Below are 25,302 nucleotides of genomic sequence, written 5' to 3' on the forward strand. Positions count from 1 at the left end.
GTTTTGTAGTGATTCCTATGTTGTTGGTGTAAAGAATATGTTTAGGGTCTGTGGTGAGTAATGAGGAGAAAACAGACGTTGCACTGAAATTGCTTATCCCAGTTACTAATAAGCATGCAGCCATTAAGAAAATGACTGTAAAAACTGTTAAATCCCAGTGGATTGATGAGGAATTGAAAAATGGTATGTTTGAGAGGGATGAGGCAAAAGGAAATGGCAAATAAGTCTGGCTGCAAACATACTACAAATTGAGAAATCATATATCATTTTTACATTTTAGTCATTTAGCAGACGCTCTTATCCAGAGCGACTTACAGTAGTGAATGTATACATTTATTTTTTTAATTTTTTTTGTATTGGCCCCCCGTGGGAATCGAACCCACAACCCCTGGCGTTGCAAACACCATGCTCTACCAACTGAGCCACAGGGAATCATATATATATATATATGATTTCTCAATTTGTAGTATATATATATATGTGAGAGAGAGAGAGAGAGAGAGAGAGAGAGAGAGAGAGAGAGAGAAGAGAGAGAGAGAGAGAGAGAGAGAGAGAGAGAGAGAGAGAGAGAGAGAGAGAGAGAGAGAGAAGAGAAGAGAGAGAGGAGAGAGAGAGAGATAATACCCTGAGCCCAGGTGGCTCCAATCACTAACGACCCTCCTCTTCCTGCAGGAAGAACCGCCGTGAGGAGGAGGAGGGCCGTGACAAATATATATCAATAAACTGAATAAACAACACTGTAAAACAAATAAAAATGTCAAGGCACGATAGTAAAAAGTGTCGGAGCACTTTTAATTACATTTTGGTAAAAAAAGGCAAACTCAGCTCATTTATTACAAAACCGACTGATATTGCCTACTTTTATAGATTTAATTTCATTGACAACATTAGCAAACTTAGGGATGATATGCCAGCAACAAACGCTGACACTACACATCAAGTATCAGACCAAATTATGAAAGACAAGAATTGTGATTTTGAATTCCGTAAAGTGAGTGTGGAAGAGGTGAAAAATTATTGTTGTCTTTCATTAATGACAAGCCACCGGGGTCTGACAACTTGGATTCAAAATTACTGAGGATAATAGCGGACGATATTGCCACATCTTCAATTTAAGCCTACTAGAAAATGTGTGCCCTCAGGCCTGGAGGGAAGCAAAAGTTATTCCGCTACCTAAGAATATTAAAGCCCCCTTTATTGGCTCAAATAGCCGACCAATCAGCATGTTACCAACACTTAAGTAAAGTAAAAAAAAAAGTGTTTGATCAGATTCAATGCTATTTTACAGTAAACAAATTGACAACAGTAGCTGCTGCCTTGGCAGGAACTAATGGGGATCCATAATAAACTCCAGGAAGAGTAGCTGCTGCCTTGGCAGGAACTAATGGGGATCCATAATAAACCCCAGGAAGAGTGGCTTGCTGCCTTGGCAGAAACTAATGGGGGATCCATAATAAACTCCAGGAAGAGTAGCTGCTGCCTTGGCGGGAAGTAATGGGGATCCATAATAAACCCCAGGAAGAGTAGCTGCTGCCTTGGCAGGAAACTAATGGGGATCCATAATAAACCCCAGGAAGAGTAGCTGCTGCCTTGGCAGGAACTAATGGGGATCCACAATAAACCCCAGGAAGAGTAGCTGCTGCCTTGACGGGAACTAATGGGGATCCATAATAAACCCCAGGAAGAGTAGCTGCTGCCTTGGCGGGAACTAATAGGGATCCATAATAAACCCCAGGAAGAGTAGCTGCTGCCTTGGCAGGAACTAATGGGGATCCATAATAAACCCCAGGAAGAGTAGCTGCTGCCTTGGCGGGAACTAATGGGGATCCATAATAAACCCCAGGAAGGGTAGCTGCTGCCTTGGCAGGAACTAATGGGGATCCATAATAAACCCCAGGAAGAGTAGCTGCTGCCTTGACAGGAACTAATGGGGATCCATAATAAACCCCAGGAAGAGTAGCTGCTGTCTTGGCAGGAACTAATGGGGATCCATAATAAACCCCAGGAAGAGTAGCTGCTGCCTTGGCAGGAACTAATGGGGATCCATAATAAACCCCAGGAAGAGTAGCTGCTGCCTTGGCAGGAACTAATGGGGATCCATAATAAAACCCCAGGAAGAGTAGCTGCTGCCTTGGCAGGAACTAATGGGGATCCATAATAAACCCCAGGAAGAGTAGCTGCTGCCTTGACAGGAACTAATGGGGATCCATAATAAACCCCAGGAAGAGTAGCTGCTGCCTTCGGCAGGAACTAATGGGGATCCATAATATAAACCCCCAGGAAGAGTAGCTGCTGCCTTGGCAGGACTAATGGGGATCCATAATAAACCCCCAGGAAGAGTAGCTGCTGCCTTTGGCAGGAACTAATGGGGATCCATAATAAACCCCAGGAAGAGTAGCTGCTGCCTTGACAGGAACTAATGGGGAATGCCATGATAAACCCCAGGAAGAGTATCTGCTGCCTCGGCAGGAACTAATGGGGATCCATAATAAACCCCAGGAAGAGTGGCTGCTGCCTTGGCAGAAACTAATGGGGATCCATGATAAACTCCAGGAAGAGTAGCTGCTGCCTTGGCGGGAAGTAATGGGGATCCAGTAATAAACCCCAGGAAGAGTAGCTGCTGCCTTGGCAGGAACTAATGGGGATCCATAATAAACCCCAGGAAGAGTAGCTGCTGCCTTGGCAGAAACTAATGGGGATCCATAATAAACTCCAGGAAGAGTAGCTGCTGCCTTGACAGGAACTAATGGGGATGCATGATAAAACCCCAGGAAGAGTAGCTGCTGCCTTGGCGGGAACTAATAGGGATCCATAATAAACCCCAGGAAGAGTAGCTGCTGCCTTGGCAGGAACTAATGGGGATCCATAATAAACCCCAGGAAGAGTAGCTGCTGCCTTGGCGGGAACTAATGGGGATCCATAATAAACCCCAGGAAGGGTAGCTGCTGCCTTGGCAGGAACTAATGGGGATCCATAATAAACCCCAGGAAGAGTAGCTGCTGCCTTGACAGGAACTAATGGGGATCAGTAATAAACCCCAGGAAGAGTAACTTCTGTCTTGGCAGGAACTAATGGGGATCCATAATAAACCCCAGGAAGAGTAGCTGCTGCCTTGGCAGGAACTAATGGGGATCCATAATAAACCCCAGGAAGAGTAGCTGCTGCCTTGACAGGAACTAATGGGGATCCATAATAAACCCCCAGGAAGAGTAGCTGCTGCCTTGACAGGAACTAATGGGGATCCATAATAAAACCCCAGGAAGAGTAGCTGCTGCCTTGACAGGAACTAATGGGGATCCATAATAAACCCCAGGAAGAGTAGCTGCTGCCTTGGCAGGAACTAATGGGGATCCATAATAAACCCCAGGAAGAGTAGCTGCTGCCTTGGCAGGAACTAATGGGGATCCATAATAAACCCCAGGAAGAGTAGCTGCTGCCTTGGCAGGAACTAATGGGGATCCATAATAAACCCCAGGAAGAGTGGCTGCTGCCTCTGACAGGAACTTAATGGGGATCCATAATAAACCCCAGGAAGAGTAGCTGCTGCCTTGACAGGAACTAATGGGGATCCATAATAAACCCCAGGAAGAGTAGCTGCTGCCTTGGCAGGAACTAATGGGGATCCATAATAAACCCCAGGAAGAGTGGCTGCTGCCTCGGCAGGAACTAATGGGGATCCATAATAAACCCCAGGAAAGAGTAGCTGCTGCCTTGGCACAGCGCCAGATACCTGCTGAGTTCTGAGAACAGTCTCATCACTTCGGTGCCCGTTTGGGCGGTAGCGTAGCCTAGTGGTTAGAGGGGCGGCAGGTATCCTAGTGGTTAGAGAGGCAGATAGCCTAGTGGTTAGAGGAGGCAGGTAGCCTAGTGGTTAGAGGGGCAGGTAGCCTAGTGGTTAGAGGAGGCAGGTAGCCTAGTGGTTAGAGGAGGCAGGTAGCCTAGTGGTTAGGAGGCAGGTAGCCTAGTGGTTAGAGGAGGCAGGTAGACCTAATGGTTAGAGGGGCAGGTAGCCTAGTGGTTAGAGGGGCAGGTAGCCTAGTGGTTAGAGGAGGCAGGTAGACCTAGTGGTTAGAGGAGGCAGGTAGCCAAGTGGTTAGAGACGGCAGGTAGCCTAGTGATGATAGAGGAGGCAGGTGATGCCTGAGTGGTTAGAGGGGCAGGTAGCCTAGTGGTTAGAGGGGGCAGGTAGCCTAGTGGTTAGAGGAGGCAGGTAACCTAGTGGTTAGAGGAGGCAGGTAGCCTAGTGGTTAGAGGAGGCAGGTAGCCTAGTGGTTAGAGGAGGCAGGTAGCCTAGTGGTTAGAGGAGGCAGGTAGCCTAGTGGTTAGAGGAGGCAGGTAGCCTAGTGGTTAGAGGAGGCAGGTAGCCTAGTGGTTAGAGGAGGCAGGTAGCCAAGTGGTTAGAGGAGGCAGGTAGCCTAGTGGTTAGAGGGGCAGGTAGCCTAGTGGTTAGAGGGGCGGCAGGTAGCCTAGTGGTTAGAGGGGCGGCAGGTAGCCTAGTGGTTAGAGCGGCAGGTAGCCTAGTGGATAGAGCATTGAACTAACAACCGAAAGGTTGTAAGATCAAATCCCCGAGCTGACAAGGTAAAAATCTGTCGTTCTGCCCCCTGAACAAGGCAGTTAACCCCCTGTTCCTAGGCCGTCATTGTAAAATAAGAATTTGTTCTTTAGCTGACTTGCCAAGATAAATAAAAGTTAAAAATAAAAAAATAAAAACATCATCAACAAGCTGGTGAACTAGCTACCATAGCCATTCAAAATGAAACCAGCTAGCACTACGCTTCTAGCTGGAGCAAGTTTGATCGAACATGGTTCAGCGTTAGTAGCCACTGCTTCGTAGCTACCAAGAACGGAGCGATTTTCAGAATGAAGCAACTCGTCTTAGGTCAGATGAGTAAAATCCAAAACGTAGTAGTCGAGTTCCACATCCAACAAGACAGCTCGGGTTCAGGGACGGACATGGCGTAGGAGTGACGCCATCTGATGTGAGACAAAACCCAAAACCCAAAACAAGTAGCAAACTTCCTTGGCCAGTACAACGCTGATCAAAACACTTTTACTACTTCAGACAGACGCCGACAGTTGGTCCTACTACCCTTGGCAGCCAGTTAAATCCTCACACAAATAATGGCTTAAGTCATAAGTCATTATAATGGCTTAAGTCATTATTATTATGGGCTGGCGATTGAGCTTTCTTCCTTTTGAGGGTGGGGGGGGGTGGATGCAGGGCTGGGGTGCTGCAGATGAGAGAAAGATAGAGAACAGAGAGAGAGAGAGAGAGACGGATCGATCGAGAGAGAGAGAGAGACGGATAGATGGAGAGAGAGGCAGATGGATAGATGGAGAGAGAGACGGATAGATCCACAGAGGACCGTTCAGCGAGAGGCTTTAATGTGCACCAGAACATGTTTTTTGTTCGACACGCGCTGCAGCTCATCGTAAATTAATCCTGAGGACACAAAGCATGGAGAGGAACTACTCTGTACCCTTTACAGTGCTATCTCCTATATCCTATCACTACTCTGTTCCCTTTACAGTGTTATCTCCTATCACTACTCTGTTCCCTTTACAGTGCTATCTCCTATCACTACTCTGTTCCCTTTACAGTGCTATCTCCTATCACTACGCTGTTCCCTTTACAGTGTTATCTCCTATCACTACGCTGTTCCCTTTACAGTGCTATCTCCTATCTCCTATCACTACTCTGTTCCTTTACAGTGCTATCTCCTATCACTACTCTGTTCCCTTTACAGTGCTATCTCCTATCACTACTCTGTTCCCTTTACAGTGCTATCTCCTATCTCACTATCACTACTCTGTTCCCTTTACAGTGCTATCTCCTATCTCCTATCACTACTCTGTTCCCTTTACAGTGCTATCTCCTATCACTACTCTGTTCCCTTTACAGTGCTATCTCCTATCACTACTCTGTTCCCTTTACAGTGCTATCTCCTATCTCCTATCACTACTCTGTTCCCTTTACAGTGCTATCTCCTATCACTACTCTGTACCCTTTACAGTGCTATCTCCTATCACTACTCTGTACCCTTTACAGTGCTATCTCCTATCACTACTCTACTCATCTATCCTACCTGTACCCTTTACAGTGCTATCTCCTATCACTACTCTGTCCCTTTACAGTGCTATCTCCTATCTCCTTCACAGTGCTATCTCCTATCTCCTATCACTACTCTGTACCCTTTACAGTGTTATCTCCTATCACTACTCTGTACCCTTTACAGTGTTATCTCCTATCTCCTATCACTACTCTGTACCCTTTACAGTGCTATCTCCTATCTCCTATCACTACTCTGTACCCTTTACAGTGCTATCTCCTATCACTACGCTGTTCCCTTTACAGTGCTATCTCCTATCTCATATCACTACTCTATAAATATCCAAATCAAATTGTATTTGTCACATGCACCAAATACAACAGTGAAATGCTTTTCTTACAAGCCCTTAACCAACAATGCAGTTTTCAGAAAATTCCTAAAAAATAATTAAAACGATTAAATTAAGAGATAATAATAACAAGTAATTATAGAGCAGCACAAAATAACAGCAGTGGGGCTATATACAGGAGGTACCGGTACAGAGTCAATATACAGGAGGTACCGGTACAGAGTCAATATACAGGAGGTACCGGTACAGAGTCAATATACAGGAGGTACCGGTACAGAGTCAATATACAGGAGGTACCGGTACAGAGTCAATATACAGGAGGTACCGGTACAGAGTCAATATACAGGAGGTACCGGTACAGAGTCAATATACAGGAGGTACCGGTACAGAGTCAATATACAGGAGGTACCGGTACAGAGTCAATATACAGGAGGTACCGGTACAGTCGATGTACAGGAGGTACGGTACAAGTCGATACAGGAGGTACCGGTACAGAGTCAATATACAGGAGAGATACCGGTCAGAGTCGATACGGAGGTACCGGTACGAGTCGATGTACAGGAGGTACCGGTACAGAGTCAATATACAGGAGGTACCGGTACAGAGTCAATATACAGGAGGTACCGGTACAGAGTCAATATACAGGAGGTACCGGTACAGAGTCAATATACAGGAGGTACCGGTACAGAGTCAATATACAGGAGGTACCGGTACAGAGTCAATATACAGGAGGTACCGGTACAGAGTCAATATACAGGAGGTACCGGTACAGAGTCAATATACAGGAGGTACCGGTACAGAGTCAATATACAGGAGGTACCGGTACAGAGTCAATATACAGGAGGTACCGGTACAGAGTCAATATACAGGAGGTACCGGTACAGAGTCAATATACAGGAGGTACCGGTACAGAGTCAATATACAGGAGGTACAGGTACAGAGGCAATATACAGGAGGTACCGGTACAGAGTCAATATACAGGAGGTACCGGTACAGAGTCAATATACAGGAGGTACCGGTACAGAGTCAATATACAGGAGGTACCGGTACAGAGTCAATATACAGGAGGTACCGGTACAGAGTCAATATACAGGAGGTACCGGTACAGAGTCAATATACAGGAGGTACAGGTACAGAGTCAATATACAGGAGGTACAGGTACAGAGTCAATATACAGGAGGTACCGGTACAGAGTCAATATACAGGAGGTACCGGTACAGAGTCAATATACAGGAGGTACCGGTACAGAGTCAATATACAGGAGGTACAGGTACAGAGGCAATATACAGGAGGTACCGGTACAGAGTCAATATACAGGAGGTACAGGTACAGAGTCAATATACAGGAGGTACCGGTACAGAGTCTCTCTCAGGTACCCTACCGCTCACCTAGACATGGGGGAGTGGTCTCTCTCTCTACCCTCCTCCCACCTAGACATGGGGGAGTGGTCTCTCTCTCTACCCTCCTCCCACCTAGACATGGGGGAGTGGTCTCTCTCTACCCCCCTCCCACCTAGACATGGGGGAGTGGTCTCTCTCTCTACCCTCCTCCCACCTAGACATGGGGGAGTGGTCTCTCTCTCTACTCCCCTCCCACCTAGACATGGGGGAGTGGTCTCTCTCTCTACTCCCCTCCCACCGAGACATGGGGGAGTGGTCTCTCTCTCTACCCCCCTCCCACCTAGACATGGGGGAGTGGTCTCTCTCTACCCCCCTCCCACCTAGACATGGGGGAGTGGTCTCTCTCTACCCCCCTCCCACCTAGACATGGGGGAGTGGTCTCTCTCTCTACCCCCCTCCCACCTAGACATGGGGGAGTGGTCTCTCTCTCTCTACCCCCCTCCCACCTAGACATGGGGGAGTGGTCTCTCTCTCTACCCCCCTCCCACCTAGACATGGGGGAGTGGTCTCTCTCTCTACCCTCCTCCCACCTAGACATGGGGGAGTGGTCTCTCTCTACCCCCCTCCCACCTAGACATGGGGGAGTGGTCTCTCTCTCTACCCTCCTCCCACCTAGACATGGGGGAGTGGTCTCTCTCTCTACCCTCCTCCCACCTAGACATGGGGGAGTGGTCTCTCTCTCTCTACCCCCCTCCCACCTAGACATGGGGGAGTGGTCTCTCTCTCTACCCCCCTCCCACCTAGACATGGGGGAGTGGTCTCTCTCTACCCTCCTCCCACCTAGACATGGGGGAGTGGTCTCTCTCTACCCCCCTCCCACCTAGACATGGGGGAGTGGTCTCTCTCTCTACCCTCCTCCCACCTAGACATGGGGGAGTGGTCTCTCTCTCTACCCTCCTCCCACCTAGACATGGGGGAGTGGTCTCTCTCTCTCTACCCCCCTCCCACCTAGACATGGGGTAGTGGTCTCTCTCTCTACCCCCCTCCCACCTAGACATGGGGGAGTGGTCTCTCTCTCTACCCTCCTCCCACCTAGACATGGGGGAGTGGTCTCTCTCTACCCCCCTCCCACCTAGACATGGGGGAGTGGTCTCTCTCTCTACCCTCCTCCCACCTAGACATGGGGGAGTGGTCTCTCTCTCTCTACCCTCCTCCCACCTAGACATGGGGGAGTGGTCTCTCTCTCTACCCCCCTCCCACCTAGATATGGGGGAGTGGTCTCTCTCTCTCTACCCTCCTCCCACCTAGACATGGGGGAGTGGTCTCTCTCTCTACCCTCCTCCCACCTAGACATGGGGGAGTGGTCTCTCTCTCTCTACTCCTAAACTAACAGATGAGGACAGCGAGTGTGTTACTACATACTTTTACAATTGAAGGTGAGATGTAGAAATCTGTGTGTGATTGTGTTATAACTGTGTGTGTGTGTGTCTCTCCTCTCTCTCTCTCTCCTCTCCAGATGACCTGTCAGAACAGAGTTCTGGACGGGACACCCCAGCCAGCGGCTCCTCTCGCCAGGGAGTGGGGGAAGCCACGGAGGAGAGGAAAGACAAGAAGCAGAAGGTCAAAGGAATGAAGAAAGACAAGCAGTCCAAAAGCAAAGGGAAGAAGATGAGTGAGGATGTGGACGAGCCAGAGAAGAAGACCAAGAAGAAGAAAGGTTTTGGTTTACTGAGGTGAGGTCATTTCCTGTCATGTCCATTCATGTCTTCAGTAAGGACTGTCATGTCCATTCATGTCTTCAGTAAGGACTGACATGTCCATTCATGTCTTCAGTAAGGACTGCCATGTCCATTCATGTCTTCAGTAAGGACTGACATGTCCATTCATGTCTTCAGTAAGGACTGACATGTTCATTCATGTCTTCATTAAGGACTGACATGTCCATTCATGTCTTCAGTAAGGACTGACATGTCCATTCATTTCTTCAGTAGGGACTGCCATGTCCATTCATGTCTTCAGTAAGGACTGACATGTCCATTCATGTCTTCAGTAAGGACTGACATGTCCATTCATGTCTTCAGTAAGGACTGACATGTCCATTCATGTCTTCAGTAAGGACTGACATGTCCATTCATGTCTTCAGTAAGGACTGACATGTCCATTCATGTCTTCAGTAAGGACTGTCATGTCCATTCATGTCTTCAGTAAGGACTGACATGTCCATTCATGTCTTCAGTAAGGACTGACATGTCCATTCATGTCTTCAGTAAGGACTGTCATGTCCATTCATGTCTTCAGTAAGGACTGACATGTCCATTCATGTCTTCAGTAAGGACTGTCATGTCCATTCATGTCTTCAGTAAGGACTGACATGTCCATTCATGTCTTCAGTAAGGACTGAACACCAGTCAGAACACCAACCAGAACACCAACCAGAACACCAGTCAGAACACCAACCAGAACACCAGTCAGAACACCAACCAGAACACCAACCAGAACACCAACCAGAACACCAGTCAGAACACCAGTCAGAACACCAACCAGAACACCAACCAGAACACCAACCAGAACACCAGTCAGAACACCAGTCAGAACACCAACCAGAACACCAGTCAGAACACCAACCAGAACACCAGTCAGAACACCAGTCAGAACACCAGTCAGAACACCAACCAGAACACCAGTCAGAACACCAACCAGAACACCAACCAGAACACCAGTCAGAACACCAACCAGAACACCAGTCAGAACACCAACCAGAACACCAGTCAGAACACCAACCAGAACACCAGTCAGAACACCAGTCAGAACACCAACCAGAACACCAGTCAGAACACCAGTCAGAACACCAGTCAGAACACCAGTCAGAACACCAACCAGAACACCAGTCAGAACACCAGTCAGAACACCAACCAGAACACCAGTCAGAACACCAACCAGAACACCAACCAGAACACCAGTCAGAACACCAGTCAGAACACCAACCAGAACACCAGTCAGAACACCAGTCAGAACACCAACCAGAACACCAGTCAGAACACCAACCAGAACACCAGTCAGAACACCAGTCAGAACACCAACCAGAACACCAGTCAGAACACCAGTCAGAACACCAGTCAGAACACCAACCAGAACACCAACCAGAACACCAGTCAGAACACCAGTCAGAACACCAACCAGAACACCAGTCAGAACACCAACCAGAACACCAACCAGAACACCAGTCAGAACACCAACCAGAACACCAACCAGAACACCAACCAGAACACCAGTCAGAACACCAGTCAGAACACCAACCAGAACACCAACCAGAACACCAGTCAGAACACCAGTCAGAACACCAACCAGAACACCAACCAGAACACCAGTCAGAACACCAGTCAGAACACCAACCAGAACACCAGTCAGAACACCAGTCAGAACACCAACCAGAACACCAGTCAGAACACCAGTCAGAACACCAACCAGAACACCAACCAGAACACCAGTCAGAACACCAGTCAGAACACCAGTCAGAACACCAACCAGAACACCAGTCAGAACACCAGTCAGAACACCAGTCAGAACACCAACCAGAACACAGTCAGAACACCAGTCAGAACACCAACCAGAACACCAAGCTCAGAACACCAGTACCAGAACACCAGCCTCAGAACACCAGTCAGAACACCAACCAGAACACCAACCAGAACACCAGTCAGAACACCAGTCAGAACACCAACCAGAACACCAACCAGAACACCAGTCAGAACACCAACCAGAACACCAGTCAGAACACCAGTCAGAACACCAGTCAGAACACCAACCAGAACACCAGTCAGAACACCAGTCAGAACACCAACCAGAACACCAACCAGAACACCAGTCAGAACACCAGTCAGAACACCAACCAGAACACCAGTCAGAACACCAGTCAGAACACCAACCAGAACACCAGTCAGAACACCAGTCAGAACACCAGTCAGAACACCAACCAGAACACCAGTCAGAACACCAGTCAGAACACCAGTCAGAACACCAGCCAGAACACCAGTCAGAACACCAACCAGAACACCAACCAGAACACCAGTCAGAACACCAGTCAGAACACCAACCAGAACACCAGTCAGAACACCAGACCAGAACACCAGTCAGAACACCAGTCAGAACACCAACCAGAACACCAACCAGAACACCAACCAGAACACCAGTCAGAACACCAGTCAGAACACCAACCAGAACACCAGTCAGAACACCAGTCAGAACACCAACCAGAACACCAACCAGAACACCAGTCAGAACACCAGTCAGAACACCAGTCAGAACACCAACCAGAACACCAGACCAGAACACCAGTCAGAACACCAACCAGAACACCAGTCAGAACACCAACCAGAACACCAACCAGAACACCAGTCAGAACACCAGTCAGAACACCAGTCAGAACACCAGTCAGAACACCAACCAGAACACCAACCAGAACACCAGTCAGAACACCAACCAGAACACCAGTCAGAACACCAGTCAGAACACCAGTCAGAACACCAACCAGAACACCAGCCAGAACACCAGTCAGAACACCAACCAGAACACCAGTCAGAACACCAGTCAGAACACCAACCAGAACACCAGTCAGAACACCAACCAGAACACCAGTCAGAACACCAGTCAGAACACCAACCAGAACACCAGTCAGAACACCAACCAGAACACCAACCAGAACACCAGTCAGAACACCAACCAGAACACCAGTCAGAACACCAGTCAGAACACCAACCAGAACACCAGTCAGAACACCAGTCAGAACACCAGTCAGAACACCAACCAGAACACCAGTCAGAACACCAGTCAGAACACCAGTCAGAACACCAACCAGAACACCAGTCCAGAACACCAGTCAGAACACCAACCAGAACACCAGTCAGAACACCAGTCAGAACACCAGTCAGAACACCAACCAGAACACCAGTCAGAACACCAACCAGAACACCAACCAGAACACCAGTCAGAACACCAGTCAGAACACCAGTCAGAACACCAGTCAGAACACCAACCAGAACACCAGTCAGAACACCAGTCAGAACACCAACCAGAACACAGTCAGAACACCAACCAGAACACCAACCAGAACACCAGTCAGAACACCAGTCAGAACACCAGTCAGAACACCAACCAGAACACCAACCAGAACACCAACCAGAACACCAACCAGAACACCAGTCAGAACACCAACCAGAACACCAGTCAGAACACCAGTCAGAACACCAGTCAGAACACCAACCAGAACACCAGTCAGAACACCAGTCAGAACACCAACCAGAACACCAGTCAGAACACCAGTCAGAACACCAACCAGAACACCAGTCAGAACACCAGTCAGAACACCAACCAGAACACCAACCAGAACACCAGTCAGAACACCAGTCAGAACACCAACCAGAACACCAGTCAGAACACCAGTCAGAACACCAGTCAGAACACCAACCAGAACACCAGTCAGAACACCAGCCAGAACACCAGTCAGAACACCAGTCAGAACACCAACCAGAACACCAGTCAGAACACCAGTCAGAACACCAGTCAGAACACCAACCAGAACACCAGTCAGAACACCAGTCAGAACACCAGTCAGAACACCAACCAGAACACCAGTCAGAACACCAGTCAGAACACCAGTCAGAACACCAACCAGAACACCAGTCAGAACACCAGTCAGAACACCAACCAGAACACCAGTCAGAACACCACAGAACACCACAGAACACCAACAGAACACCAGTCAGAACACCAGTCAGAACACCAACCAGAACACCAGTCAGAACACCACAGAACACCAGTCAGAACACCAACCAGAACACCAGTCAGAACACCAGTCAGAACACCAGTCAGAACACCAACCAGAACACCAGTCAGAACACCAGTCAGAACACCAACCAGAACACCAACCAGAACACCAGTCAGAACACCAGTCAGAACACCAGTCAGAACACCAACCAGAACACCAGTCAGAACACCAGTCAGAACACCAGTCAGAACACCAACCAGAACACCAGTCAGAACACCAGTCAGAACACCAACCAGAACACCAGTCAGAACACCAGTCAGAACACCAACCAGAACACCAACCAGAACACCACCAGAACACCAGTCAGAACACCAGTCAGAACACCAGTCAGAACACCAACCAGAACACCAACCAGAACACCAGTCAGAACACCAGTCAGAACACCAACCAGAACACCAGTCAGAACACCAGTCAGAACACCAGTCAGAACACCAACCAGAACACCAGTCAGAACACCAGTCAGAACACCAACCAGAACACCAACCAGAACACCAGTCAGAACACCAGTCAGAACACCAGTCAGAACACCAACCAGAACACCAGTCAGAACACCAGTCAGAACACCAGTCAGAACACCAACCAGAACACCAGTCAGAACACCAGTCAGAACACCAACCAGAACACCAACCAGAACACCAGTCAGAACACCAGTCAGAACACCAGTCAGAACACCAGTCAGAACACCAACCAGAACACCAACCAGAACACCAGTCAGAACACCAGTCAGAACACCAGTCAGAACACCAACCAGAACACCAACCAGAACACCAGTCAGAACACCAACCAGAACACCAACCAGAACACCAGTCAGAACACCAGTCAGAACACCAACCAGAACACCAGTCAGAACACCAGTCAGAACACCAGCCAGAACACCAGTCAGAACACCAACCAGAACACCAGTCAGAACACCAACCAGAACACCAACCAGAACACCAGTCAGAACACCAGTCAGAACACCAACCAGAACACCAGCCAGAACACCAGTCAGAACACCAGTCAGAACACCAGTCAGAACACCAACCAGAACACCAGTCAGAACACCAGTCAGAACACCAGTCAGAACACCAACCAGAACACCAGTCAGAACACCAGTCAGAACACCAACCAGAACACCAACCAGAACACCAGTCAGAACACCAGTCAGAACACCAACCAGAACACCAGTCAGAACACCAGTCAGAACACCAGTCAGAACACCAACCAGAACACCAGTCAGAACACCAACCAGAACACCAGTCAGAACACCAGTCAGAACACCAGTCAGAACACCAGTCAGAACACCAACCAGAACACCAGTCAGAACACCAGTCAGAACACCAGTCAGAACACCAACCAGAACACCAACCAGAACACCAGTCAGAACACCAGTCAGAACACCAGTCAGAACACCAGTCAGAACACCAACCAGAACACCAGTCAGAACACCAGTCAGAACACCAACCAGAACACCAACCAGAACACCAGTCAGAACACCAGTCAGAACACCAACCAGAACACCAGTCAGAACACCAGTCAGAACACCAACCAGAACACCAGTCAGAACACCAGTCAGAACACCAACCAGAACACCAGTCAGAACACCAGTCAGAACACCAGTCAGAACACCAACCAGAACACCAACCAGAACACCAGTCAGAACACCAGTCAGAACACCAGTCAGAACACCAGTCAGAACACCAGTCAGAACACCAACCAGAACACCAGTCAGAACACCAGTCAGAACACCAGTCAGAACACCAACCAGAACACCAACCAGAACACCAGTCAGAACACCAGTCAGAACACCAACCAGAACACCAACCAGAACACCAACCAGAACACCAGTCAGAACACCAGTCAGAACACCAGTCAGAACACCAACCAGAACACCAGTCAGAACACCAGTCAGAACACCAGTCAGAACACCAACCAGAACACCAGTCAGAACACCAGTCAGAACACCAGTCAGAACACCAACCAGAACACCAGTCAGAACACCAGTCAGAACACCAGTCAGAACACCAACCAGAACACCAGTCAGAACACCAGTCAGAACACCAACCAGAACACCAGCCAGAACACCAGTCAGAACACCAGTCAGAACACCAACCAGAACACCAACCAGAACACCAGTCAGAACACCAGTCAGAACACCAACCAGAACACCAGTCAGAACACCAACCAGAACACCAGTCAGAACACCAGTCAGAACACCAGTCAGAACACCAACCAGAACACCAGTCAGAACACCAACCAGAACACCAGTCAGAACACCAGTCAGAACACCAACCAGAACACCAGTCAGAACACCAGTCAGAACACCAACCAGAACACCAACCAGAACACCAGTCAGAACACCAACCAGAACACCAGTCAGAACACCAGTCAGAACACCAACCAGAACACCAACCAGAACACCAGTCAGAACACCAGTCAGAACACCAACCAGAACACCAGTCAGAACACCAGTCAGAACACCAACCAGAACACCAACCAGAACACCAGTCAGAACACCAGTCAGAACACCAGTCAGAACACCAACCAGAACACCAGTCAGAACACCAACCAGAACACCAGTCAGAACACCAGTCAGAACACCAGTCAGAACACCAACCAGAACACCAGTCAGAACACCAACCAGAACACCAGTCAGAACACCAGTCAGAACACCAACCAGAACACCAACCAGAACACCAGTCAGAACACCAGTCAGAACACCAGTCAGAACACCAACCAGAACACCAACCAGAACACCAGTCAGAACACCAACCAGAACACCAGTCAGAACACCAGTCAGAACACCAGTCAGAACACCAACCAGAACACCAACCAGAACACCAGTCAGAACACCAGTCAGAACACCAGTCAGAACACCAACCAGAACACCAGTCAGAACACCAACCAGAACACCAGTCAGAACACCAACCAGAACACCAGTCAGAACACCAGTCAGAACACCAACCAGAACACCAGTCAGAACACCAGTCAGAACACCAGTCAGAACACCAACCAGAACACCAGTCAGAACACCAGTCAGAACACCAACCAGAACACCAGTCAGAACACCAGTCAGAACACCAACCAGAACACCAGTCAGAACACCAGTCAGAACACCAGTCAGAACACCAGTCAGAACACCAACCAGAACACCAGTCAGAACACCAACCAGAACACCAGTCAGAACACCAGTCAGAACACCAGTCAGAACACCAACCAGAACACCAGTCAGAACACCAGTCAGAACACCAGTCAGAACACCAACCAGAACACCAGTCAGAACACCAGTCAGAACACCAGTCAGAACACCAGTCAGAACACCAGTCAGAACACCAACCAGAACACCAACCAGAACACCAGTCAGAACACCAGTCAGAACACCAACCAGAACACCAGTCAGAACACCAGTCAGAACACCAACCAGAACACCAGTCAGAACACCAGTCAGAACACCAGTCAGAACACCAACCAGAACACCAATCAGAACACCAGTCAGAACACCAACCAGAACACCAGTCAGAACACCAACCAGAACACCAGTCAGAACACCAGTCAGAACACCAGCCAGAACACCAACCAGAACACCAGTCAGAACACCAGTCAGAACACCAACCAGAACACCAGTCAGAACACCAACCAGAACACCAGTCAGAACACCAGTCAGAACACCAACCAGAACACCAACCAGAACACCAGTCAGAACACCAGTCAGAACACCAACCAGAACACCAGTCAGAACACCAGTCAGAACACCAACCAGAACACCAGTCAGAACACCAACCAGAACACCAGTCAGAACACCAGTCAGAACACCAACCAGAACACCAGTCAGAACACCAACCAGAACACCAGTCAGAACACCAACCAGAACACCAGCCAGAACACCAGTCAGAACACCAGTCAGAACACCAGTCAGAACACCAGTCAGAACACCAACCAGAACACCAGTCAGAACACCAACCAGAACACCAACCAGAACACCAGTCAGAACACCAGTCAGAACACCAGTCAGAACACCAACCAGAACACCAGTCAGAACACCAACCAGAACACCAGTCAGAACACCAGTCAGAACACCAACCAGAACACCAGTCAGAACACCAGTCAGAACACCAGTCAGAACACCAACCAGAACACCAGTCAGAACACCAGTCAGAACACCAACCAGAACACCAGTCAGAACACCAGTCAGAACACCAGTCAGAACACCAACCAGAACACCAGTCAGAACACCAGTCAGAACACCAACCAGAACACCAGTCAGAACACCAACCAGAACACCAGTCAGAACACCAACCAGAACACCAGTCAGAACACCAGTCAGAACACCAACCAGAACACCAACCAGAACACCAGTCAGAACACCAGTCAGAACACCAGTCAGAACACCAACCAGAACACCAGTCAGAACACCAGTCAGAACACCAACCAGAACACCAGTCAGAACACCAGTCAGAACACCAGTCAGAACACCAACCAGAACACCAACCAGAACACCAGTCAGAACACCAGTCAGAACACCAACCAGAACACCAGTCAGAACACCAGTCAGAACACCAACCAGAACACCAGTCAGAACACCAACCAGAACACCAGTCAGAACACCAACCAGAACACCAGTCAGAACACCAGTCAGAACACCAACCAGAACACCAACCAGAACACCAGTCAGAACACCAGTCAGAACACCAACCAGAACACCAGTCAGAACACCAACCAGAACACCAGTCAGAACACCAGTCAGAACACCAGTCAGAACACCAACCAGAACACCAGTCAGAACACCAGTCAGAACACCAGTCAGAACACCAACCAGAACACCAGTCAGAACACCAACCAGAACACCAACCAGAACACCAGTCAGAACACCAACCAGAACACCAGTCAGAACACCAACCAGAACACCAGTCAGAACACCAACCAGAACACCAGTCAGAACACCAGTCAGAACACCAACCAGAACACCAACCAGAACACCAGTCAGAACACCAACCAGAACACCAGTCAGAACACCAACCAGAACACCAGTCAGAACACCAACCAGAACACCAGTCAGAACACCAGTCAGAACACCAGTCAGAACACCAGTCAGAACACCAACCAGAACACCAGTCAGAACACCAGTCAGAACACCAACCAGAACACCAGTCAGAACACCAACCAGAACACCAACCAGAACACCAGTCAGAACACCAACCAGAACACCAGTCAGAACACCAGTCAGAACACCAACCAGAACACCAGTCAGAACACCAACCAGAACACCAACCAGAACACCAGTCAGAACACCAGTCAGAACACCAACAGAACACCAACCAGAACACCAGTCAGAACACCAACCAGAACACCAGTCAGAACACCAACCAGAACACCAGTCAGAACACCAGTCAGAACACCAGTCAGAACACCAACCAGAACACCAGCCAGAACACCAGTCAGAACACCAGTCAGAACACCAGTCAGAACACCAACCAGAACACCAGTCAGAACACCAGTCAGAACACCAACCAGAACACCAGTCAGAACACCAGTCAGAACACCAACCAGAACACCAGTCAGAACACCAGTCAGAACACCAGTCAGAACACCAACCAGAACACCAGTCAGAACACCAGTCAGAACACCAGTCAGAACACCAACCAGAACACCAGTCAGAACACCAGTCAGAACACCAACCAGAACACCAGTCAGAACACCAGTCAGAACACCAATCAGAACACCAACCAGAACACCAGTCAGAACACCAGTCAGAACACCAACCAGAACACCAGTCAGAACACCAACCAGAACACCAGTCAGAACACCAGTCAGAACACCAACCAGAACACCAGTCAGAACACCAGTCAGAACACCAACCAGAACACCAACCAGAACACCAGTCAGAACACCAGTCAGAACACCAGTCAGAACACCACCAGAACACCAGTCAGAACACCAGTCAGAACACCAACCAGAACACCAACCAGAACACCAGTCAGAACACCAGTCAGAACACCAGTCAGAACACCAACCAGAACACCAACCAGAACACCAGTCAGAACACCAGTCAGAACACCAACCAGAACACCAGTCAGAACACCAGTCAGAACACCAGTCAGAACACCAGTCAGAACACCAGTCAGAACACCAACCAGAACACCAGTCAGAACACCAACCAGAACACCAGTCAGAACACCAGTCAGAACACCAACCAGAACACCAACCAGAACACCAACCAGAACACCAGTCAGAACACCAGTCAGAACACCAACCAGAACACCAACCAGAACACCAGTCAGAACACCAGTCAGAACACCAGTCAGAACACCAGTCAGAACACCAACCAGAACACCAACCAGAACACCAACCAGAACACCAGTCAGAACACCAGTCAGAACACCAGTCAGAACACCAACCAGAACACAGTCAGAACACCAACCAGAACACCAACCAGAACACAGTCAGAACACCAGTCAGAACACCAGTCAGAACACCAACCAGAACACCAGTCAGAACACCAACCAGAACACCAGTCAGAACACCAGTCAGAACACCAACCAGAACACCAACCAGAACACCAGTCAGAACACCAGTCAGAACACCAGTCAGAACACCAACCAGAACACCAACCAGAACACCAGTCAGAACACCAGTCAGAACACCAACCAGAACACAGTCAGAACACCAACCAGAACACCAGTCAGAACACCAACCAGAACACCAGTCAGAACACCAGTCAGAACACCAACCAGAACACCAGTCAGAACACCAGTCAGAACACCAGTCAGAACACCAACCAGAACACCAGTCAGAACACCAACCAGAACACCAACCAGAACACCAGTCAGAACACCAACCAGAACACCAGTTAGAACACCAGTCAGAACACCAACCAGAACACCAGTCAGAACACCAGTCAGAACACCAGTCAGAACACCAGTCAGAACACCAGTCAGAACACCAGTCAGAACACCAGTCAGAACACCAGTCAGACAGTTTGTGTTGCTGTAACTTTCTTTACGTAACAGTGGATTGATGCAAATCATCCTGATTCTACCATGTAGGCAGAAGCTGCTGTGTAGTTAGCTTTTAATTGATGTCATGATGTTTCCCTCTTTGGGTACAGCGAGCACCATCCCCCTCTCTCTGCACCATCCCCCTCTCTCTGCACCATCCCCCTCTCTCTCTGCACCATCCCCCTCTCTCTGCACCATCCCTCTCTCTCTCTGCACCATCCCTCTCTCTCTGCACCATCCCCCTCTCTCTGCACCATCCCTCTCTCTCTGCACCATCCCCCTCTCTCTCTGCACCATCCCTCTCTCTCTGCACCATCCCCCTCTCTCTGCACCATCCCTCTCTCTCTGCACCATCCCCCTCTCTCTGCACCATCCCTCTCTCTCTGCACCATCCCCCTCTCTCTCTGCACCATCCCCCTCTCTCTGCACCATCCCTCTCTCTCTGCACCATCCCCCTCTCTCTGCACCATCCCTCTCTCTCTGCACCATCCCCCCCTCTCTCTGCACCATCCCCCTCTCTCTGCACCATCCCCCTCTCTCTGCACCATCCCCCTCTCTCTGCACCATCCCCCTCTCTCTGCACCATCCCCCTCTCTCTGCACCATCCCCCTCTCTCTGCACCATCCCCCTCTCTCTCTGCACCATCCCCCTCTCTCTGCACCATCCCCCTCTCTCTCTGCACCATCCCCCTCTCTCTCTGCACCATCCCCCTCTCTCTGCACCATCCCCCTCTCTCTCTGCACCATCCCCCTCTCTCTGCACCATCCCTCTCTCTCTGCACCATCCCCCTCTCTCTGCACCATCCCCCTCTCTCTGCACCATCCCCCTCTCTCTGCACCATCCCCCTCTCTCTGCACCATCCCCCTCTCTCTGCACCATCCCCCTCTCTCTGCACCATCCCCCTCTCTCTGCACCATCCCCCTCTCTCTGCACCATCCCCCTCTCTCTGCACCATCCCCCTCTCTCTCTGCACCATCCCCCTCTCTCTGCACCATCCCCCTCTCTCTGCACCATCCCCCTCTCTCTCTGCACCATCCCCCTCTCTCTGCACCATCCCCCTCTCTCTGCACCATCCCCCTCTCTCTGCACCATCCCCCTCTCTCTGCACCATCCCCCTCTCTCTGCACCATCCCTCTCTCTCTGCACCATCCCCCTCTCTCTGCACCATCCCCCTCTCTCTGCACCATCCCCCTCTCTCTGCACCATCCCCCTCTCTCTGCACCATCCCCCTCTCTCTCTGCACCATCCCCCTCTCTCTGCACCATCCCTCTCTCTCTGCACCATCCCCCTCTCTCTGCACCATCCCCCTCTCTCTGCACCATCCCCCTCTCTCTGCACCATCCCCCTCTCTCTCTGCACCATCCCCCTCTCTCTGCACCATCCCCCTCTCTCTCTGCACCATCCCTCTCTCTCTGCACCATCCCCCTCTCTCTGCACCATCCCCCTCTCTCTCTGCACCATCCCCCTCTCTCTGCACCATCCCTCTCTCTCTGCACCATCCCCCTCTCTCTCTGCACCATCCCTCTCTCTCTGCACCATCCCCCTCTCTCTGCACCATCCCTCTCTCTCTCTGCACCATCCCCCTCTCTCTCTGCACCATCCCTCTCTCTCTGCACCATCCCTCTCTCTCTGCACCATCCCCCTCTCTCTCTGCACCATCCCCCTCTCTCTGCACCATCCCTCTCTCTCTGCACCATCCCCCTCTCTCTCTGCACCATCCCCCTCTCTCTGCACCATCCCTCTCTCTCTCTGCACCATCCCTCTCTCTCTGCACCATCCCCCTCTCTCTGCACCATCCCTCTCTCTCTCTGCACCATCCCCCTCTCTCTGCACCATCCCTCTCTCTCTCTGCACCATCCCCCTCTCTCTGCACCATCCCCCTCTCTCTGCACCATCCCCCTCTCTCTGCACCATCCCCCTCTCTCTGCACCATCCCTCTCTCTCTGCACCATCCCTCTCTCTCTGCACCATCCCCCTCTCTCTGCACCATCCCCCTCTCTCTCTGCACCATCCCCCTCTCTCTGCACCATCCCCCTCTCTCTGCACCATCCCCCTCTCTCTCTGCACCATCCCCCTCTCTCTGCACCATCCCTCTCTCTCTGCACCATCCCCCTCTCTCTGCACCATCCCCCTCTCTCTCTGCACCATCCCCCTCTCTCTCTGCACCATCCCCCTCTCTCTCTGCACCATCCCCCTCTCTCTGCACCATCCCCCTCTCTCTCTGCACCATCCCTCTCTCTCTGCACCATCCCCCTCTCTCTGCACCATCCCCCACTCTCTGCACCATCCCCCTCTCTCTCTGCACATCCCTCTCTCTCTGCACCATCCCCCTCTCTCTGCACCATCCCCCACTCTCTGCACCATCCCCCTCTCTCTGCACCATCCCCCTCTCTCTGCACCATCCCTCTCTCTCTGCACCATCCCTCTCTCTCTGCACCATCCCTCTCTCTCTGCACCATCCCCCTCTCTCTGCACCATCCCCCTCTCTCTGCACCATCCCTCTCTCTCTGCACCATCCCCCTCTCTCTGCACCATCCCCCTCTCTCTGCACCATCCCCCTCTCTCTGCACCATCCCCCTCTCTCTGCACCATCCCCCTCTCTCTCTGCACCATCCCCCTCTCTCTCTGCACCATCCCTCTCTCTCTGCACCATCCCCCTCTCTCTGCACCATCCCCCACTCTCTGCACCATCCCCCTCTCTCTGCACCATCCCCCTCTCTCTGCACCATCCCTCTCTCTCTGCACCATCCCTCTCTCTCTGCACCATCCCTCTCTCTCTGCACCATCCCCCTCTCTCTGCACCATCCCCCTCTCTCTGCACCATCCCCCTCTCTCTGCACCATCCCCCTCTCTCTGCACCATCCCCCTCTCTCTGCACCATCCCCCTCTCTCTGCACCATCCCTCTCTCTCTGCACCATCCCTCTCTCTCTGCACCATCCCCCTCTCTCTGCACCATCCCCCTCTCTCTGCACCATCCCTCTCTCTCTCTGCACCATCCCTCTCTCTCTCTGCACCATCCCCCTCTCTCTGCACCATCCCCCTCTCTCTCTGCACCATCCCCCCCTCTCTCTGCACCATCCCTCTCTCTCTGCACCATCCCTCTCTCTCTGCACCATCCCCCCCTCTCTCTGCACCATCCCCCTCTCTCTGCACCATCCCTCTCTCTCTGCACCATCCCCCTCTCTCTCTGCACCATCCCCCCCTCTCTCTGCACCATCCCCCTCTCTCTCTGCACCATCCCCCTCTCTCTCTCTCTCTCCTACACTCAGTTAGCTTTCAGGCAGGTCATAAATTCCTGGATGAGATTCTTCCTCAAGGTCAGACAGTATAGAGAGAGAGAGTGAGTTTTCATAGGGAGAACAAAGGGACTTCTTCCACCTCACAGAACTTGAGAACTGAACAATATTCATGAAGAATGTATAAACCGGTCGGTGAAGTAGCCAGCTACGAACTGGTCCGTTTGGTACAATTTTTGTGAAACTCGTGAGAGACAATACAGCCACGTTACCATAACCCTGTTTATACAACAGTCTCAGTTATGAGGCTTACACCTAATGGTTGTATGGGATGAATGAGTAAAGATGAAACTATTTGTGAAATTATGTAATGTGATTTTAAACTGTTTAATGAAGGAAACTCCAATTCCCTTTGGAGTTGAACTAAATCATAGGCCCACCCCATGAGTACAGACATTGATCTGGCGTCGTGGGACAGCCCCTTTCTGCTCTCCCGAATATAACCCCCCCACCTTGGGAATTTCTCTTCAGACCATGCTTCTATCGAATACAGAAGGGGCTAAGGTTTGAGTAGAGACCAGCTTACCTCGATAAACACGAGCGGGTTAAGGTTTGAGTAGAGACCAGCTTACCTCGATAAACACGAGCGGGCTAAGGTTTGAGTAGAGACCAGCTTACCTCGATAAACACGAGCGGGTTAAGGTTTGAGTGGAGACCAGCTTACCTCGATAAACACGAGCGGGTTAAGGTTTGAGTAGAGACCAGCTTACCTCGATAAACACGAGCGGGTTAAGGTTTGAGTAGAGACCAGCTTACCTCGATAAACACGAGCGGGTTAAGGTTTGAGTAGAGACCAGCTTACCTCGATAAACACGAGCGGGCTAAGGTTTGAGTAGAGACCAGCTTACCTCGATAAACACGAGCGGGTTAAGGTTTGAGTGGAGACCAGCTTACCTCGATAAACACGAGTGGGTTAAGGTTTGAGTGGAGACCAGCTTACCTCGATAAACACGAGAGGCCTAAGGTTTGAGTAGAGACCAGCTTACCTCGATAAACACGAGCGGGTTAAGGTTTGAGTGGAGACCAGCTTACCTCGATAAACACGAGAGGCCTAAGGTTTGAGTAGAGACCAGCTTACCTCGATAAACACGAGCGGGTTAAGGTTTGACACCCGTTGTTGAATTGTTAACCATCCCACGTCGTTAAACTCTGAGACTATCTAACCGACAGAATAAGAACAAATCTTTGATGCTAATTACTAGTCTGCAGCTAGGAATTCGGTATCATTGAACGCGAAGAACGACAACCACCGAAACATCTATTCTATAACGACATGAATGAATGTTACTCTGAACTATCCATTCTAACCACGGCAGAGAGAGAGAGAGAGAGAGAGAGAGAGAGAGAGAGCGGGCGGACAAACTCTCCAACAGAAACAAACTTTCCAACAGAGATCACGGCGACACACTGAGCGTAAATATATATATATATTGATTGCAGTTATTCCCGAATGAGTGAGCGTTCA

General features: G+C 50.2%; 1 protein-coding gene across 4 annotated transcripts in view; it reads left to right on the plus strand.

Moving 5' to 3' along the window:
- Positions 1–25,302, plus strand: part of pard3bb (par-3 family cell polarity regulator beta b) — a 563,164-nt gene that overhangs the window by 326,534 nt on the left and 211,328 nt on the right. For all 4 annotated transcript variants that reach the window (XM_082969211.1, XM_082969213.1, XM_082969212.1 and 1 more), the window contains one exon: positions 9,259–9,475. In XM_082969211.1, coding sequence (XP_082825337.1) covers positions 9,259–9,475 — 217 coding nt within the window. The remainder of the gene's footprint in view (positions 1–9,258; positions 9,476–25,302) is intronic.

The sequence above is a fragment of the Salmo salar genome, chromosome 25 (genome assembly GCF_965601325.2).
Source record: "Salmo salar chromosome 25, fSalSal1, whole genome shotgun sequence".
In the NCBI taxonomy this organism is placed as follows: Eukaryota; Metazoa; Chordata; class Actinopteri; order Salmoniformes; family Salmonidae; genus Salmo; species Salmo salar.